An 18,866-nucleotide genomic window follows, 5' to 3' on the forward strand; every position below is an offset into this window, starting at 1 on the left:
TTCCTGAGATCTTCCCATATCACCAAGCTCTGGATATAACTCGAAAAGCTTAAGTTTTAGTAGCCTCCATACCGGTTCAATTGGGTTCAAATCAGGCGAGTGCGCGGGCCAATCCATCACGTGTATACCATGAGTTTCAAACCACTCTTGTGCATTTGCTGATTTATGAATTCGTGCGTTATCTTGCTGGAAGATAGTTTCAGGACTATAATGTTGAATAAGACCTTCTTCTAGTGCTTCTAAATATGAGTTGGTAGTAAAACTACCTCGCTCACTTTTAGAATAGTCTCGATTCATGATAACCAACTTTGTACGGCCACCAAGCCATATTCCGGCCCAAACCATTTGTGAAATATCCTTTACATGAGGAACTAAATTCACAAGATCTCGTCTATAGGCTTCTGAGTATAACCTCCAAACCCAGCGATCGCCTGAATAGGATCTTCGTTGTACAGAACATTCATCTGAAAAGATAACATTTTGAAGTTGCTCATTCATACCACAACGCTGCCAATTTAACACATATTTTTTTCGAATACGTGCAGTTTCAGGTTTAATTGGTATCTTCTTGCGAGATTTATATCTTCGAAGTGCTGTTCTTTTCAAAACTCGATATAAAGTACTCCGGGATGGGAACCCAGGACAATTAGCACGAAGCTGTCTATAGGTCCACCACGGACGCCGACGGGCTTGTCGATAGATATATCGGATAGCTGAGTCACTATATAATCGAGGCCTACCAGTCCTTTTTTGTGATAATAGCGTTTGCTGTTGTTGAAAGCGGATTCGTGTGCGGTAAATTGTAGAGCGTTGGCAGCCGAAATCAAGCGCAATCTGTGTAACCGATATACCAGCTTCTAAGGCATATAATATAGCTGCGCGCGTAGCAGGTGGTAATTCAGCGTTTTTGCCACGTTTAGCAACTGATTGTTGCGTATATAAAGCCATAGGGTGGTGGTGAAGGAAAAAAAACGCGTTGAGGGGGGGGGTAACACGAAAAAGCGCGCTAGTGAGTGGTGCCAGACTTTTGACACATATAGTACGTTATTGTTGTAGACATGTAACTAGTTAGAGCGACTGGAATTCGCCAATAAACTGACCATTTCTACAGCGCTCTCGGTACAATGATAGCAAGGGGAAATTTATAAGGTGCGCGATAGATTCATTAAGAGAGTAAAATTCATGTGTCAAATATACTTTGCCAACTACCTAGTGTAAGATGGGAATGCTCGCTGGCAGTCTGTCATGCAGACGGGTCGATCACGAAAGGACAAGACCACCACACTCGCAGAGTGCAGGAACGAGATAGGCAAAGCGTGACACTATAGAGAGATGATCGAGCGAACAATAAAACCTTTCATGAGCGGTATACCGATACCGCTCCCTCATCAGCCTCAGGAGAACGTTTTCATAAGGGGGAACATAGTCGTTGTTATTGGTACTATGGAACGAACGCTACTTAATCTCACAAACGAAATGGTGGCCTTGTTGCTAAGGCCTCAATCACATGACTCCAGGATACCGATGTTGAGAGCGGAAATCCCCATTACACTAGGTAGTAGAGATATATCGAATTTCAACCCGATTGCTTCCCAATCGTTCAATTGCGGAAATCGCCATTGCACAATACGTCCTCTGCCTCTAGGTCCGGCTGGAACTCGCAGTACAAAGACTCCGGGTTTGAAGTCATTTTGAAAGTGTACGCAGCCTCAGCCTCACCTACATACCGCTTAGGAATTCCGTTCGCAGCTGCCGCCTCTACCAGAAGCTGCACTTGACAGCTCCGCTCCATCAAGGTGAAAAGGTAAGCAGCCTCATCGACGGTCTGCCCTACAGTCAAGAGACCATGGTTTCTCAACACCATCCCCTTCCCCTCTTTCCCTAGAGAATCCGCCAACCTCCGCCCCTCGGCTTCGTCAAAGACCACGCCACCAAATTCTTCATAAACGCTCTGGGCCTGCCCATAAAACACGCAGGAATCCTGATTGATCATCTCCAATTGCCGTGCAAACGCCGACCAAGCCTTTCCGTACGGCGAGTGCGTATGGCAAGCAGCATTGACATTTGGCCGGGCCTTGTGTAGGGCGCTGTGAATAAGAAACCCAGCAGCATTTACAGGACGACTCATATTACCCCCTACCATCTTTCCGTCGTAATTGACGAGGACCATATCAGAAGCGCGCATCAAGCCAAACGGGCGGCCGAGCGGATTGGTCCAAAAGGTATGAGGGTTTTCAGGGTCACGCACAGAGATATGACCAGCCAAACCTTCGGTGTAGCCCTTGCGGGCAAACACTCGGAATGCACCAGCCATGTGCTCTAGAAGGTGGCGGCGCTGCTTCTCGTAGGTTGGCAATATAGGGATTCCGGGAAGGATTGGGCCTCGTGAGAGGGCTTGGAGTGCAGTCATCTCGCCCGTAGGTGATGTCTCAGTCTTGTCAACGGGGGATTGACTGATGGCGGACGAGGAAGTGATAACGGTAGATTGCGACGCCATTCTTGATGCGACGGTCTTTTCTTGCAATCAGATCCGTTCAGGTCGTCGTTAACGACACTAGCGTCTCGTGTGAAGCGACAAAAAGACGGTCGGATAACTTGGTCCAACCTGTGGTGACTCTAACACAACCTGTTGCTGTAATATATATTCCGACAAATTGAGGAAACCTCGAATTAAACTTATAGCCATACATCTGGGGGCGGTGACACTAGGCATTTTGAGGACGGTTTTCCCGTGGAAAGTCTCCCCGACCATAGTAATTGTAGATCCCGACCTCGGGACGAGCAGCAGATTTCGCTAAAGCTTTCCTTTCTTACCTAGATAGGCAGCAACTTGCCATCCCGCCGGTCTCCAAGTTTACAATACACATATCCGGGCAATATTAGAGGACAATATAGTCGTCCCGACTGTATTATTTTGATAATACTATATTATGCCAGCCAAATGTATTTCATCTCCAGGGCCGTATTTGCTGCTGTGAACTCCCGCTGCTGCCTGCCTGGTAGTAATAGTATGCTCTTACCTTCGAAATATATCTTTCTTCTATAGTACGTGTTAACCCCTGATTAACCTGATCTTTACAAATATCATCTTCAAGTTTTTACTTACTAACTTCAAAGATCTCTAGGTTTTGCTAATCTTTTAGATTTTACCCTGACTCGGATACGCGTTGTTTTGGTGATATGTCTGGGCCCGTTCTGAATAGTAGTAGTAGATGGTGCCTTGGATGTCAATCAACCTTACTCCTTTTATTCCGAACTTTGGCGTCTTAGTGCCAAGCGCACCCGCCGCTCTTTCGCGGTGCGCCACACCGAAATCACAAAATTGATAATTTTCTCAACTGTATAGCGGATTTGGTATAGCATTTACAATAAAAACTTCCTCACCCGATCCTGCAGCCCTTTCTGCGAAATTTAAACTCTCATTCTCTTGTGTAACCTCTGGTAGTGGCTGTTTACCATATAATTTTTCTGGCATTTTCCTTTCTGGTTGCAATTGAACGGTTGGCATCGCGTACGATTAATACACCAGAGTGGCCTAATGTTTTAACCTGCCTACAGGTGTATTTCCGCCGTAGTGGTGTTTTTGCTGCTGTCATTCGGCTAATAATATCGTTGGAGAGCGCTAGAGGTTCCGCAGCGAATCTATCACAGCGGCGATGTGGCCTTTGTATGTTGGGAGTAGGGCGTTGAATTTTTCGAAGTCAATCTGTTGGGCCCGAGCTGTGTTTAGTGCTTGAGTTGGAGGGAATAATCACGAATTTGAGGTGGCTTGGCTGGGGGCATGCTTGTTCCGTTGCTTGTTGGTTGCTTGTCTGTTATTTTATTTGTGATAAGTGTGGATGCGGGGTAGAGGGTAGTTAGGACTTAAGTAAGAGCCTCAGCTTTGGCCTGAATTCCAGGCCTGGGGGACCAGGCCAATTGCGACTGAGAGCTCAGGCTCAAGTATGTCAAACAGCATAAACATAAACTTGAGCTACGAGATAATGTCTTATACTTAAATATCCAGTATCTAAGAGCTATTTCTGTAGTTTCTCAGAGTTAAGTTCGAATTCTAGGTGTTTATTCACACCTACGGCCTGAACCACGATTACGAAAGGGTGGCTTCGATGATATTTATTGCTGAATCTGGACAGTATATTGAGTACGATGTGACATACGCCCCGCTAGGTCATCCATGGTCAGGAAGCAGTCAAATGTATCAAAAAGGGTTCGGTGATTGTGATTCATCAAGTGTCTCGCTAGCAAAAGCCCGCATTCGAATCAAACGTCCTGGTTGTTGAGGACACAGAGCGCCTTTTCCTGCCGTCCTCGAAATCCAATCTCACCTTTTCAGCAAGATCATCACTCTGCAGGACGCTCACACCCGCGATAGCCATTCCCTTTGCTGCATGAAGGCAGAGATCATGAGACTCCTTGGTTCCTGCTACTGCAGTAAATCCAGCAGTGTGATTATTCGCCCCGGACGCGGCATGGACGCCAACATAGGCTTGAATTCCAGGGCACTCGTAGGTTACATTTCCTGCGAAGATGGTGAATTAGCCAGGAACAGCATCTTGTGATACAACCCAGAACTAAACTTGGTCCAGTCCTTTAACTACCAGCTAACTTAGTATATGGCTAGCATATCTTTTATACTTTAGCCAACCTTAGGCTTTTTAGCCAGGCCTGAAGGCTCACTTTAGCCATGAAGGCCACCCTGATGCCTATTACTTTTACTCTGGCAGCTACCGCGGCCTAGGAGAATATATTTCAGGAGAAAGATTAGGCTTGGTCTTGTTCACAAGGCTGCCTTTCTTCCTGTTTTAGACGAAGCCACTGCTGTCGCTTTGAGCCTCTGACATGATGCCTATACCTATGGCCACCCAGCAGCTTTATTTATCAGTGACCTAGGAGACCATCTTTCAGCCGAAAGATTAGGCCCGGCCTTGTTTACAGGGCCGCCATCTTTCCCGTTCTGGGTTGTACCTTCCTCAGCTACGAACGTCTCTATCAGACGTGCCTTCCTCATGTCAAAACTGCCTCTTTCGGACATTCTAAACTGGCCAATCAAAAGCAAGCATAGGATATAAGCTATTCTTTCGGCTGTTTCAAGCTTAACTGCTTCAAACTTCTTCCTTTTTTTGTATTCTTTGACCTCTGCTTCCTTTCAACCTGTCTCTTTCAGCCTACCCCTTTCAACTCAGACCTCGCCCCCCTCTCTCTGAGGAGAGCTTTCTGTTCCTCTGGTTTTTCAAAATGACGGACACTATGGACGTCGATACTCCTCAATGTCTATCTGAGGCCATCCCCAAAACGACCTCCCTGCCAAAGCTGATTCTCCTGCCGAAACTGATACTCTTGGTAACATCTCTATACTACAACAAATATCTTCATCTGCTAACAATATCATAGCGTATAACACAGTTTCCCTGTCTCTGAACAACAACTCTGTCTCTGCCCCTAGCTCTCCTTCCTCAACTGCCCTGATTGCAGATCTCTCCGAGAGCCATGGTACCATCGCCATCGACAACCATGTGTTCCACGATACTGCAGCCCTGTTTGAGTATCTGGAGATGCTGCCAAAGCCTGACGCCTACCAGATTGTCAATTCCTCACAAGATATCGCCCTCGAACAGCTTGTTACTTTGAGCGGGTGCTCTGTGAGATTCATGACTGGGCCCAGGGCCACAAGGTGTACAAAGGCACCGATAACAAGACAGAGTTTGAGAAGTGCTGGGCAAGGATGTCTGAGATCACTACAAAGAGAGCAAAGGACAAAAAGTACATGGATGGTATTGTGGCAAAGGCAGTTCAGCACTGGGGCGGCCTGGCCACCAAAGCATTCCTTATCCATGCAAAGACTGCAACTATGCACCAAAATATCAGCAAGATGCTGATGCAGAAGCTTCCTTGGAAGCATTTGCTCAATGCTGTCAACAACTCCATTATTGATTGACTCAGCAGATACCCATGAGATGAAGAAGATAAGGATGATGACAACAATGATGGCAGCAATAATCTTAACCCTCCCAGTTGCATCAGCACTATTTCACCAACACCTGAAGCCACCAACACCAGCATCTCCCAGCCTAAGCATGTTGAGATGGTGAATTTGCCTGGACCTGAGCAGCCAGAGGATATCTCCCTGGCAGTTATTGTTCCTGTCTCAAAAGCTTATCTCCCAAGCTCCTGAATATGTAATTGTCAAATATAGTAGTTTGAATTGCTGTATTCAGGCTGCTATCAAAGCTGGTGATCTTTAGAGCAAACTTATTATACTTTTGGAGATTGGTAAATCCATTTGCCTGAACTACAGTTTCAGCAAGCAAATCCTCTGTCATGAGCATGCAGCCAAGCTTCTTGAGGTTCTTGAGATGAATGCTATATCTAAGAGCCATCACCAGCTTGTGACATGGATTGCATATCTCTACCACCATCTTGACTAATTTGAAACTCTTGTCAACATGAAGCCCTGGTTTCAGTGGAAGCCTGAGGTCACTGCTGATAGACAGCAAGCATTCTAGGGAGTGGTTTTATTGGGGTTGCCTCACAATGCCCGTAGCCTCACGTGATATCTACACCGACATTACTGAGGGCCTCTTCCTCCCACAACTGCTTCACGAGAGTCAGTTCCTTGCCTCTGCGGGTAGCTCGTCATCTCTCACGCAGTCAAGTCTTGATTTTGTCCCTCTCGCCTTCCCCCTGTAAATAGAATCCACTACAATACAAACACATTGCCTCCCTTCAGGGGAGCGCGGACGGGCCCTATCTGACGCTACGGTCTACGACCGCAGCAACAGGTGACCCGTTACGGCCAAACTACACTCTTCTTGCTCCTCTTGACTGCGTGAGGTCACCAATAAAGCAACAATATGCGCGTTTAAGTACTGCAAAACAGCCAACATCTAGTGGTTGTAATAAATGTGATGAATGTGCAGGCATACAAAGAGGAATAATATCGTTTTCTGCACAGATTCGATCGAATTGGGGTGTAAGGTGGCTACCATGCCCATCGAGAATCAATAAACGAAATCGGCCGCGTACGCGCGAATTTGTTGATGGGATGAAGAGCTTTTGTAACCAACGTAGACCAATCTCATCAGTAGTCCAGCCGTTATTTGAGACCTCAAATCGCCAGTCTTTCGGTAGGTTATCAAACCAACCAGCAAGGGCAACCTTGCCCTTAAAGATCACACATGGCGGTAATGAATAGCCATCTGTACAGATTGACTCAATCGTAGTCACCCATTCACGATTTCCTGGCTGTAAAAGAGACCTCCGACCGTAGTATTCAGCGCGCGTAACCACTTTCTGATTTGCAATAAGACTCATTGCAAATCCTGTCTCATCAAAGTTATAGATATCCTCTGGTTGAATCCCTTTCTCATCAATTATAGATTGTACAGTAAGAAACCACTGCCGAAGTGATTTAGGATCTTCGTTTAGGGCCCTATGATAATCGTATCTCCGTGAGAAGCGTGTTCGAAGCTCATTGCGCCGTTTAATAAATGTTGATGGCCAATTTTTGCCAACAGTAGATGGTGGCTGGCTACCACGCGTAGTCAGTAGGATATTAGCCATATCTCGTACAGTAGCTGGTGTAGGGGCTGCTCCATGTGAATCCATAGAGAGTATCCATTCAACAAGCGAATCCTCTTCTAATTGGGTCAGTTTATGGCCCGATGGGCGAGAATCAACGCGAGAAGATTGGCCGTGTACGCGATCGTGTAGGGTAGTAAGCGGTATTGCGTATAGCTTCGCTGCTGCGCGAAGAGATTTGACACCGCCGTAATTTAAATCTGAAAGAGCCAATAGGATCTTGCCCTCTTGATTGGCTAATTTTTGCGAAGATTCAGTGCGAATTGGTGGCATGGCAGGTGGTTGAAGTTGGTACGAAGGTAGGAAGACGCGATTTTGGATGGGGTGTTCGGGACGGCCGGGAATTACAGCAAAAATATTGTCATACCGATAATATTCTCTCCAATATAGTATTTTGAAAAGAAGCTGTCATCTGATAATATTTTTTCTAATACTATACTGGAGAGAATGTTATTGGTATGACTATATTTTTGCTGTGTTATAGACTGCTAACTACTTGTAACTACTACATACGACTAAGAACTAACTATTCAGAACGTGCCGAGACGTATCACCAAAACAACACGTATCCGAGTCAGGGTAAAATCTAAAAGACTAGCAAAACCTAGAGATCTAAGTTAACAAATTCTAGAGATCTTTGAAGTTAGTAAGTAAAAAGAGAATATTGGTGGGGAGCGGACTGTTGTCCGCTGTGCTCCAAGCAGGCGGACTCTTCTCCGCCACCTTCACGTTGACGGGGTATATGCTTACCGGCCTCCTAGTAAAAAGCCAAGTACTACTCTCTGAAGATGTACGGGCATTGATCATATAAGCCGCATCTCAAAATGTCAACTTGGACAAATATATCCTCAATCATAAACGTCATGGCTCAACAAAACCAACCCGAAGACTTCTCGCTCCTCGACGCAAGTATCTCCGAGCTGCAATCCGTCCTTTCTTCAGGATGGCTCTCTAGCGTGGACTTGGTGTCACGATACCTGCGACGAATCAGCGTTTACGATGCGAATGGCCTAGAGCTCAGCGCCATCCCAATCCTTAACCCATCCGTTCTCGAAGAAGCAGCCGCCTCCGATGCCCGGCGCGCTACTGGTTCACCACCTCGTCCACTGGAGGGTATCCCATACCTCGCAAAGGACAGTATAAAAGTCAAGGGTATGACCATTGCCAGCGGATCACCTGCATTCGAGACGCTCGTTGCCAACGAGGATGCTGCGTGTATCCAAAATCTCCGAGAGGCCGGTGCCATACTTCTGGGTCGGACAAACATGCCTGCGATGGCGTACGGCGGTATGCAACGCGGGTCTTATGGGCGTGCTGAAAGCCCATATAACAACAAATACCTGGCTGCAGCGTATGTTTCCGGCTCATCAAATGGATCGGCCGTCGCAACTTCTTCAAACTTTTGCGCATTTTCTCTCGGCACCGAGACTGTTTCTTCTGGACGCTCGCCTGCGTCTAATAATTCTATTATTGCATACACACCTTCCAAAGGCCTTCTTCCTCTCCGCGGTGTCTGGCCACTCTACCCGACCTGTGATGTCCTGGTGCCTCATACCAGAACTATGGCAGACATGTTCCATGTTCTCGATGTTCTAGCTGTTTCCGATAAAACCCCTTCAGGGGATTTCTATCAGGAACAGAAACTCATCTCACTCCCTTCATTCAATACACTACGACCACAGTCTTTTTCAATATTACAGGATGACACTTCCTTGCGCGGGAAGCGTATCGGCGTACCATCAATGTACATCGGAGGCGACGACTCGTCTCTTTCCCCGGCTAGCAAAGTCAATACCCGGCCCTCTGTTATCAAGCTATGGCAGCAGGCCAGAAAGGTGCTCGAATCCTGCGGTGCGGAGGTGATCGAAACCGACTTCCCGCTCGTGACAGTCTACGAATCGAACGCAGATAAGGGCCTGCTCGTCACCGTCGCAGGTCTACCAGAAAGCTGGCCTGCGTTGGAGAGGTGCGACCTGGTTGCGCATGTCTGGGATGACTTCCTGGTCAACAACGGCCAAAAGGGTCTCGAGTCTCTTTCTCAGGTTGATCCGACAACTATCTTCCCACTTGCCCCGGGGTCATTGAAGGGTGCGCCGGATGCGGCTAATGCATTGATGTGGGATGAGATGGTTAAATACCCACACCGGAGGCCAGCGTCTATTTTTGACATTCCAGGTATTCAGCAGGCAGTCCAGGCTCTCGAAAATGCGCGCAAGGAGAATCTTGAAAACTGGATGGATGGGCTTGGACTCGATGCTGTGGTATTCCCGGCTAATGGTGATGTGGGAGCTGCTAATGCGGACGGGGATGAGAAGGCCTCGCAGTATGCCTGGAGCAATGGCGTTAAGTACTCGAATGGGAATAGGCCTATGCGTCACCTTGGTGTGCCAACTATCTCTGTTCCCATGGGTGTTATGGAAGATACCGGGATGCCTGTGAATCTTACCTTTGCTGGGAAGGCCTATGATGATAACAGCCTCCTTAAATATGGGTTTTCCTTTGAGAAAGCGATGAAGGGCCGTGTCAAGCCACCTCTCGTGCCTGCTCTTGAATCTGATTGCGTTAAGGTTGGCCGAGACATTCGGCCATGGACTTCTCAATCGACCTTTGAGGTGGTCGTGGATACCCATGTGAAGGAAACTCGCGACTCTAAGGTTTTTGTTCAAATTCAGGGATCAATTGTACCCAGAGATACCCGTCTAACGGCCTTGGAGTGCTATGTTAACGGTCAGCTATTTAAGCCGATCGTCGAGGGCGAGAGGTGGGTCCTCGTAGCTTCCTACCCCGCATCGGATCGTGATCAATTATGGAAGAGATGGTCGAGTCCTGCATTGACACAGACAATTGTGATTATAACAGCATGTACAAAACTTGGCTCGACAGCTGGCAAGTTGATCCTCTTGTAAATACCTAGTGTCGCCATAAAATCAAATTCTTCTTTCCAACACTCGTTAATGTTGCTAACACGCTTGAAATCAAATAAAAAATTCTCAGTGTTTACAATATCTCCATGAAAACACATTGTAATAACTCCTACGGCATATTCCCACAATACACCATATCTTCAATCATCCCTAAGTCAGCTCGGTGCAAGTCACGGTTCTTCAACTGCTCCAAGTTCAACTCAGCCGCTTCCAGTAAGATTAGAGCACTAGATTAGATTTATAATGTGATAGTATTCTATAAGTCCTTTGGCGAATGAACTCGAACACATTCATATACGGCATTGCGTCCCTCCAGCAACTAGCCAAGTCGGCCAAATTCATTGCACGTGTACAGTAGAATTCGAAAGCATTCCGTTGCGCGACAAGATGTTCTAACCTATTATCGGAAGGCGGCGATAGGAGCGGTAAATAACCACCTTCATGCTTCGATTGCAGGAGAGATGAAATTACCAGGATGACTAAATGCAGGCCAATCCTTCTGAAAGGCCATGGGCTAAGGTTATAATGAAATTTTCAGCGCTGAACAAGTCACCTGATGGTGGGGCTGAGTATGGTACCATTTATGGGCTCGCTGCATTTTCCTACCAAAAGAGTAAGACATGTTGACATGGCTACTGTATCATTCGGCGACGTAAATTTGGGAATACAGATCGGGACAAATCAAGGCCCGATACAGTATAACTTCCCGGTATGTTCCTCAAGGTCCTTGAAAATAGACCCAGACAGAGCGAAGTGACTAGTTAACAGTGGCTTGACTTACTAAAGCCACCAAAATCCTGCCCAGAGCCACTATCGAGCGTACCATTCCCACATAACCATAGCTTTATTAGTCGCGATGTACTTATTAACCAACTTCATAATAAATCCGTACCTCCAAAACGTATATTGTTCGTAGGGAGGGAATTATTGGGTATTAAAGCACTAACTACTGGGGTATTTCCTGATTTGTGCGAGCTCCTGTCATGGTATCCATGGTAATTCCGTCATTTCGTAGGCCCGGTTCTAGCTCGTCAGAAACAAAAGAGTTTCGGTCATTTGAGCTTTCCTCAAATTGCAGGTATAGGTCACTGGCAGAGGCTCCTTCCTCGTTCTGTCCAGCGCATGTTCCAGCTCTGTGAGGGCTTGTAGGCGGGTGCCTCCTAGTCGGTGAACTGCCAATAGTCGCGACGCCGTTTACGCACTTAGTCGCGGTATTGCCCTTCTCCCCACGGCCGCGTAAGTGTCTGAACAAAAAGCGAACCACGGGTAGCAGTGTCGGGAGACAGGCGCAGACACATCCAATTGAAATCTCCACGACAGACCACCACCAGACACACGCTACACGGTCTGTCAAGGTCAACAGTCGCTTCTGGCATCAGCATTAGAGTTGTCACCTACATATGAAGTCTGTATTGTCCCCCTCGTGAAGGTTAAGGACGCATCTAGCTCGGATGCAACTGACAATAGTGACGCTTAACTGTGTCAGTTCAACATCGTATTGCTGCAAAGGAGTTGGCACGTACAATCCGCCCAGTAGAAAGGTGCTAGCAATGGCAAACTTCTGAGCATTAGGTAATCTCAGTCGCCAAATCTCATAGATTGGTACTGTCAAAATTGCCACATCAGTGACAATATTCGGGACCGCAGCAGCGAAGTACCATTTGCCCTTGTCAATGCACCGGCCCTCTAAAGTTGACATGCCCCAGGCCTTCTGGATTGGCTGGCATTGGAACACTGTGACAAGGCAGCCCTCGAACCACCACATGAACACAATTACTCCAAGCACCGATACACTGATCTTAACAAATCGGGTAGGAAGTATTCGATAGTACATAGTCAGGATGGAAGCTTTGATAATGGCGATGCTAGTGGTATAGAGGATATCCAACAAGGAAAGGTACTTCTATAACGTCAGTTTTAGGTGAAACAAAGATTTCCTTGGACAGACTAGCTCAGCTCTGCTCATTGTTATGACGTTGTTTGATTTGGCGAAATCGACATGTTTTCCAGTGTCTCCCAAGTAGACGGCTTTTGTAGTTATATGAGTATTCAAAATTATCCTTTCGGACCACTTCATGATCTTAGTTCCTTACCTACAATAGTGAGAGCGATCATTCCGTATATGAAAAGCTTAGAAGTTAGTACAGGTAGCTTGGACTGCTCTTCGAGGCATACCAGGGAGGTTGCCATCATCCAATCGTCAGGTCCATGCCTTGTTCGCGTGAGTGCCCTCGCCCAGAACCGCAAACCCACAAAGACCGTCGACAGAACACCTATAGAAAGGCTCAGTCTGGTAATCAACGGGCCTTTATTGTCTGGCGTCTGATCGAGATGATTGGACATGTTTGCTGCTCGGTCGACTCATTGGATCATAGGGTGGTAGCAGTTAAACTGTTAAGGATCGGGTCATGCGTATTATAAGAAGTTGGGAAAGGGGGAAAATCAGTCTACCAATCTTTTATAGATTAATTTGCCTCTTAATAGAATAGGGAAGTCTTTCTCCTCATGGCTCCCCATCGGAGTTATCAGGATCCGGTCTCAATACACTCAACTCTCGGGCAAGATCAATACTACATTCAGCTAATAAATTTCATTTTGCCCTTTTCATAGCGACGCCTCTCATTACCTCCACCGTTTGGCGATCTATTATCCTCTGTACTTCACTTGTCCAGGGGCGTAACGATACTCTAGTGTCATGCCACATACGTCATGACTTCGATGGAGGCAGTCTCTCTCGCGAGCCAATATTGTTTCGTACGAAGCATTACGCCGCCACCTAACCACAATTCGGCCAAATACCGTAATATTACCAGTTCTGGTGCAGTTCGGGTTTTAAGCACATGCGCAAACGTACCTAGTTTTATATTCAGCGACCGTGCTGCATACTGTTCAGGGGTGCTAGAGGATATGAATATCTGAGTGAACCCCCCCTAGATCGCGCTCCAAATCATAATAGACCTAACTTTGGACTTCGATTACGGCTGTATATACTCTTTTTTCCATTTCTCGCCAAGCCGATTAAGCCTAAAGCATCAAGGTTCGCGTTGCCCTTGCCGATTTCCAAAGAACATATTTGTCACTCCAAATAACTCGTCGTCAGTCGCGGTAAGTCCAATTTCGATGCTTTATAGCCCATTCATAGCGAATGTGGGCCACTTCAAGTGATATTCGAGGTCCGCCAGTTGGCATAACCAGACTGGTTTAGCAATCGAAGTATAGTACTATTCGATGCAGTAATGCCACATCGGACGTGTATATCGTGATAGGTGGTAAAGTGATCGCGTTTAATTAACGTCAAAATCCTTCGCGTATCGCTTCGCGATAGGATCGGTGGATGGCCGCTGCGTGGAATGCTATTGCCGTCGTGACGTTGCCTGTTCTTCTTGAGGATATACTAGTTATATGCACCGTAGTAGGCGATGATTGAACAGCCTTAGCGATTTGGGGAATACTGCGACCAACAAGGTGCTGACCAACTAAAATACCACGCCGGTAGGGAGATAACGCAGTATTTCGCCTCGTTTGGATCAATAGGCGATAGGGGGGTTCTGAGTACCATTGTTGTTGAAGAAAAAAGTAGTGGTCGGACGCGTGAGCGCGCGAAGTGTACGGAAACTAGTGGGGACGACCCTCATCTCCAACGGACTAAAATCCCAGCGGACTTTAGTCCGCATGCGCGACAAATAATATACTTTTGCCTTGGACCCCGGAGAGCCGCCACGGAACGATAAGCCCTGGAATGCTATTCTCGGAAGTTAAACTACGAATTTCGGAGCTAAGGATGAGCCGTCACTTGCTTAGACGCCCGACCCGGGCTATTCTCCCAATTGGGTGCGTGCTTCCACTCGCAAGGTCAAAGTGGACTTCTATGGGACACTCAAACCAAAATTGAACCAGGACTCTCTCTCAAACCTTGAAAAGCCCGTCTGACTAACAAACTTTTTCCCGTAGCAGCCCCATGGGGAAGCAATGATCGATTTAGACATACCCTAGAGACTGCATACCAGAACCTCTTAAGTGCAAAAGTTGGGGGGTATAAAAGGCCCGGGTTGGTGCTTTTAAACACCATTCAATTCTCAGCCATAAAACTGTCGGCTCTTTCTCATCTCTGTATCTCACTATTTCATTTTTTTATTTCCTTGATTCTTTGCTTCTGCCACGAGACTGCTCATCATGGCGCTGGCTGTGGATAGCTCGGCAATCCCTGGCACCGTCACGCTTGTCGATGTAGAGCATGTGTTGCATACTCGCCATTTGGAAAGTGGGAATGGAGATATCGTGCTGATCCCGACACCCTCGCATGACCCGGATGATCCGCTGAACTGGAGTCCCAAGAGGAAACTTTTGTCAACTGTCTGTGTGAGCGTGTGAGTATCAATAAATTCAAGTGTAGATTACGGAAGGTGAATACTTATGAGCCACGCGGATCTTCTAGATATACATTGTTCGCCGGTATCGCCACCTCCGTCCTCTACTCGGTGATCACACCGCTCTCGAAACAGACAGGACTGCCGGTCAGCACTCTTAATGAAGGCACGGGGTATATGTTTTTGTTGATGGGATGGGGTCTGCTCTTCTGGCAGCCCTTTGCAATGCAATTTGGCAAGCGATTGACTTATATATTGTCGTTGGCAGGCATTTTGGTAGGTGCTTTGCTGAGGTGATACATGAAGAACCATGGCTAACAAGTGTTAGGGTACAACAATGTGGGGGTAAGGAGTTTTGATGCCTCGGGAAAAAAGACACCATTCCTAACTTCATTTCAGTCCCTATGCACACACCAACGGCCAATGGATTGCACGAAACGTCCTCTCTGGCTTTTTCACTGCCCCTATCGAAGCCCTACCGGAGATTACGGTGACCGATGTGGTACGTCCGCATCCCGAACCTGCGAGGCACCAAGTACTAACAGTGTCAGTACTTCACCCATGAGCGCGGAACCTATATGGGGCTATACGCCCTTTTCCTCGCTGGCAGTAACTCCTTTGCACCGGTGATCTGTGGTTTCATCGCCGAGTACCAGGGCTGGCGCTGGGTCTTCTACTGGCCCAGTATCTTTGTTGGTTGTGCCATGATCTTCCTCTTTTTCTTCATGGAAGAAACCAACTACGTTCGCGAACATGTTGAAGATGCCACTATCGCCAACGTTCAACTGAGCTACTGCCACCGCTCTCATAGTGATGACCCTGAGAAAGTCGTGCCGGTCTCTGATTATTCTTCCCCGTCTGCGGAAACTGGCGTATTCTACACCAAGAAGTCTTATGTGCAGAAGCTCTCGCTTTTGGGCCCTCGCCAGAAGCAGAACACCATGTTGCGTCGGATTTGGCAGACTTTGAACTACCTGTCATGGCCGGTGATCTTCTATGCTGGGCATGCGTCCCTCCCTCCTAGCTCCACGGATGACTGAAAGCTAATGTTTGGATAGTTTCTCGTATGGATCTTACCTGGTTCTGTTCAATATCCTCAACGGAACTGCGTCGATCATTCTGGGATCGGCCCCATATAACCTTAGGTAAGCCCCAAGCTCACTACGGTCAGGGGTAAGAATCTAACACGTCTCAGTTCTTCTATGGTCGGCCTCAGCTACTTAGCATGCTGCCTGGGAGTTATCCTCGGGTAAGTTTCTCTACGAAAGTTCCACAATCCAATACTCATAAACAACAGCTCCATTTTCACCGGCCGATTCAGTGACTGGCTGACGATTAAACTGGCCCGTCGCAACGGTGGGATCATGGAGGCAGAGCATCGTCTCTGGCCCTTCCTTGCCTGTTTAATCCTCGTACCTGGATCCCTCCTGCTGTGGGGTGTCGGCGCTGCACACGAAGTTCATTGGTTTGGTCTAGTCGCAGCTATGTGCATGTTAGCATTCACCACTACCTGCGGCATCACGCTAAGTGTCAACTACCTTGTTGATAGCTACCGAGAACTGAGTGGCATTGCAATCGCTAGTGTGATTCTGGTGCGGAACACAATGTCCTTTGCCATCGGTTACGGGTGAGTTCACAACACTAATCTGCCATCTTATAAGCCGGATGACTAATGATGATAGTATTACGCCATGGATAAACAATTTGGGCTATCAGAACTGTTTCATATCGGCAGCTTTTGCTGGTATGGCCTGTGCAGCCGTGTTTCTCGTGATGATCAAGTTTGGCAAGTCCTGCCGCATTCGTAGTCGGGAGACGTACTGGAAGATTGTGCAGGAAAACCGGGAGAAGGGAATGGGGCACTAGGCCACATTGGTAGCATAGATAGTTCCTTTACTTCACCGAGACAGTGTACTGTGGTATTTATTCCAATGTTCCGTCCCAATTCCGTGTGCAATGCTGTATCTATCCACTGCCCAACTACCCATCTCGATTGTTCCGCACATTTAGCCAGCGCAAATAGGCACCCATTGAACCCTTTTTTTCATTCACAGTAAAGGTCTTACTTTTTCCGACCCAACCAGTCCATGATATGCCCCTCTACGTGTGACAGGTCCCAATTGGATCACAATATAATGTGAGACCAGCCGGCCAGGTCTAAGTGTCAACTACTAACGTTGTAAGCACAAGCTTAATTGAATCTAGTGGATCTAAATTACCTGCATTTGTTTAGACTGTGGGCGTCAACCAGGGCCAAGACTCCTCTTCGGCCGACTGCCAGACTAATTTAAAAGGCTTGTAGATCGGGACAGACAATTTCAATCAGATCATTTTGTACCATCACATATCCAATATGAACCAACTTTGTAGATGTGTATTTAATACATCCTCTGGCTGCCACTCATTTATCTACAAGCAATCAATTCATTCTATTTTAGTTACGCGTGATCCTCATTCGCTAGAGTGTATACTGGCAGATGTCACAACCCGGAAGGAATCAGGGATCAACTTGTGCCATTTGGTGAAAGTATCAAGAATAGAGAAGGAGAAGAAAGACAAAGCTATCTCGTGAGGTGGTGTTTGAGTATTCCAGGAAAAGGAGCGAATGCCTTTTCTTATCACCCCTATTTGGCCATGTAACATGTTTGCTCCCTTTTCGTCAACGTCGTCATATTCCTCCCTTCTTTAAAAAGACCTGGCCCACCAACTCTCATCAGGCTGGTTTATCGTTATCAGGATGGTCAGGTTCAAATCAGTCGTTTAATGCAGCTTGGGCCTAAATCTGTAAATCGTTTGGGAGTTACAGATAGATCGGAATACCGACGGTGGAACTCCATTAGTTTTCGGGTGCGTTCATGAAATCTCTCACCAGATTCCAGTTGTCATCTTTATTCTTTATTACTAATCCATTTCACTTTAACTATAGTTTCAAGAGTTTTCAGTAGTATATCCGGACGGAAATTATATCTTGAACTTCCCATTCCGAGTCGCCAGTCACTTCCACTAGTGGCGTAGGGTCGACAACCTGTCCGAAGAGTGGCTCTTTCCTGGAGGTCCTGGGTAGTTTTCTTTAGATATAAACACTAAGTGAACACGAATCAAGTCTGGTAGATTGATTGGATACGAATATCTGACTTTACAACGATCTTATAAGGGTTACTTACTTACTTAGCGAGCTTACATCTTGGCTAATCTATTCGCTAGTATCTAGCTATGATGTAGACTATATCTCCTATGCATAAATCTTCCTTAAGTCGATACCAATTTCATATTATCGCTGGCGTTCCTCTATGTATCTTACGTCTTATTAGGTCTCGTCTCAGATGTCCTATATTTCCTATAATCGGCTTATATAGACGCGTGCTTCCTACGTCTCAGTATTAGTTGATTCATCTTAACAGGGTAATATTTAGCTCTACTAATCACAGACTTCAGGTATCTGCTAGTTAAAGAATATACACCATTTATATCCTCGCTCTATAAAGAACGGTAAAATATCTCTATGTTCCTAGGGTAATTTAGCAGCAGCAAAATAAATTACCAAGAGGTATTATGACTAGATGTATTGATAATAATCCACGAACGGTCTTAGGCGCTATACGATATATATGCTCTCAAGACCCTCTATATGGGACCGTTTGTCTTCAAGATCTTCCGATTACATGACATAGTTAACAGGATCAATCGGCAAGCAGGGGTGTTAGGACCATTTCTTGAGGGCATCCTGATACGATAAGGATACGAGTGAAGAATGGGAGATGTGCCTGATATTGGTATGATGATATTCAGACTAATCGCTGGTCCTCCTAAGAGGATCCAACTTCTCCTTTTGAGTGGATTCCTGTGTGCGTATGCAGGCAGGCAAGCGAGGTGATGTATCAACTCTGGTGGTGCATAGGCATTTCTTCCGCATTCCCTATACCTCTTTGTATTGTTGGCGTAACAAGTGGCCTTCTAAAAGGGGTCAGTATGAAAGGAACAAGGTTTGTGTAGACAT

At 46.6% G+C, this 18,866-nt stretch overlaps 5 protein-coding genes across 5 annotated transcripts; 3 read left to right on the plus strand and 2 right to left on the minus strand.

Moving 5' to 3' along the window:
* Window positions 1-1,600: 1,600 nt before the first annotated feature.
* On the minus strand, window positions 1,601-2,497 carry N7509_008287 (uncharacterized protein; the record flags this gene model as incomplete). The annotated part of the gene is made up of 1 exon (XM_056632924.1): window positions 1,601-2,497. One exon carries the CDS (start codon window positions 2,495-2,497, stop codon window positions 1,601-1,603), a length of 897 nt encoding a protein of 298 aa, XP_056483544.1.
* A 2,738-nt stretch (window positions 2,498-5,235) lies between these two features.
* N7509_008288 (uncharacterized protein) lies at window positions 5,236-5,935 on the plus strand (the record flags this gene model as incomplete). The annotated part of the gene is made up of 3 exons (XM_056632925.1): window positions 5,236-5,269; window positions 5,392-5,639; window positions 5,663-5,935. The coding sequence occupies 3 exons, from the start codon at window positions 5,236-5,238 to the stop codon at window positions 5,933-5,935; spliced, it is 555 nt and encodes a 184-aa protein (XP_056483545.1).
* A 2,506-nt stretch (window positions 5,936-8,441) lies between these two features.
* On the plus strand, window positions 8,442-10,484 carry N7509_008289 (uncharacterized protein; the record flags this gene model as incomplete). Its single annotated transcript, XM_056632926.1, has 1 exon — window positions 8,442-10,484. The coding sequence occupies one exon, from the start codon at window positions 8,442-8,444 to the stop codon at window positions 10,482-10,484; it is 2,043 nt and encodes a 680-aa protein (XP_056483546.1).
* A 964-nt stretch (window positions 10,485-11,448) lies between these two features.
* N7509_008290 (uncharacterized protein) lies at window positions 11,449-12,617 on the minus strand (the record flags this gene model as incomplete). The annotated part of the gene is made up of 5 exons (XM_056632927.1): window positions 11,449-11,840; window positions 11,901-11,974; window positions 12,026-12,405; window positions 12,451-12,530; window positions 12,596-12,617. The coding sequence occupies 5 exons, from the start codon at window positions 12,615-12,617 to the stop codon at window positions 11,449-11,451; spliced, it is 948 nt and encodes a 315-aa protein (XP_056483547.1).
* Window positions 12,618-14,675: 2,058 nt separating this feature from the next.
* On the plus strand, window positions 14,676-16,735 carry N7509_008291 (uncharacterized protein; the record flags this gene model as incomplete). The annotated part of the gene is made up of 8 exons (XM_056632928.1): window positions 14,676-14,869; window positions 14,938-15,162; window positions 15,269-15,371; window positions 15,421-15,878; window positions 15,928-16,014; window positions 16,065-16,118; window positions 16,167-16,496; window positions 16,552-16,735. The coding sequence occupies 8 exons, from the start codon at window positions 14,676-14,678 to the stop codon at window positions 16,733-16,735; spliced, it is 1,635 nt and encodes a 544-aa protein (XP_056483548.1).
* Window positions 16,736-18,866: the final 2,131 nt, after the last annotated feature.

This window comes from Penicillium cosmopolitanum (assembly GCF_028827165.1).
Source record: "Penicillium cosmopolitanum strain IBT 29677 chromosome Unknown utg000009l:1.0-9042332.0:1.0-9050551.0, whole genome shotgun sequence".
Classification (NCBI taxonomy): Eukaryota; Fungi; Ascomycota; class Eurotiomycetes; order Eurotiales; family Aspergillaceae; genus Penicillium; species Penicillium cosmopolitanum.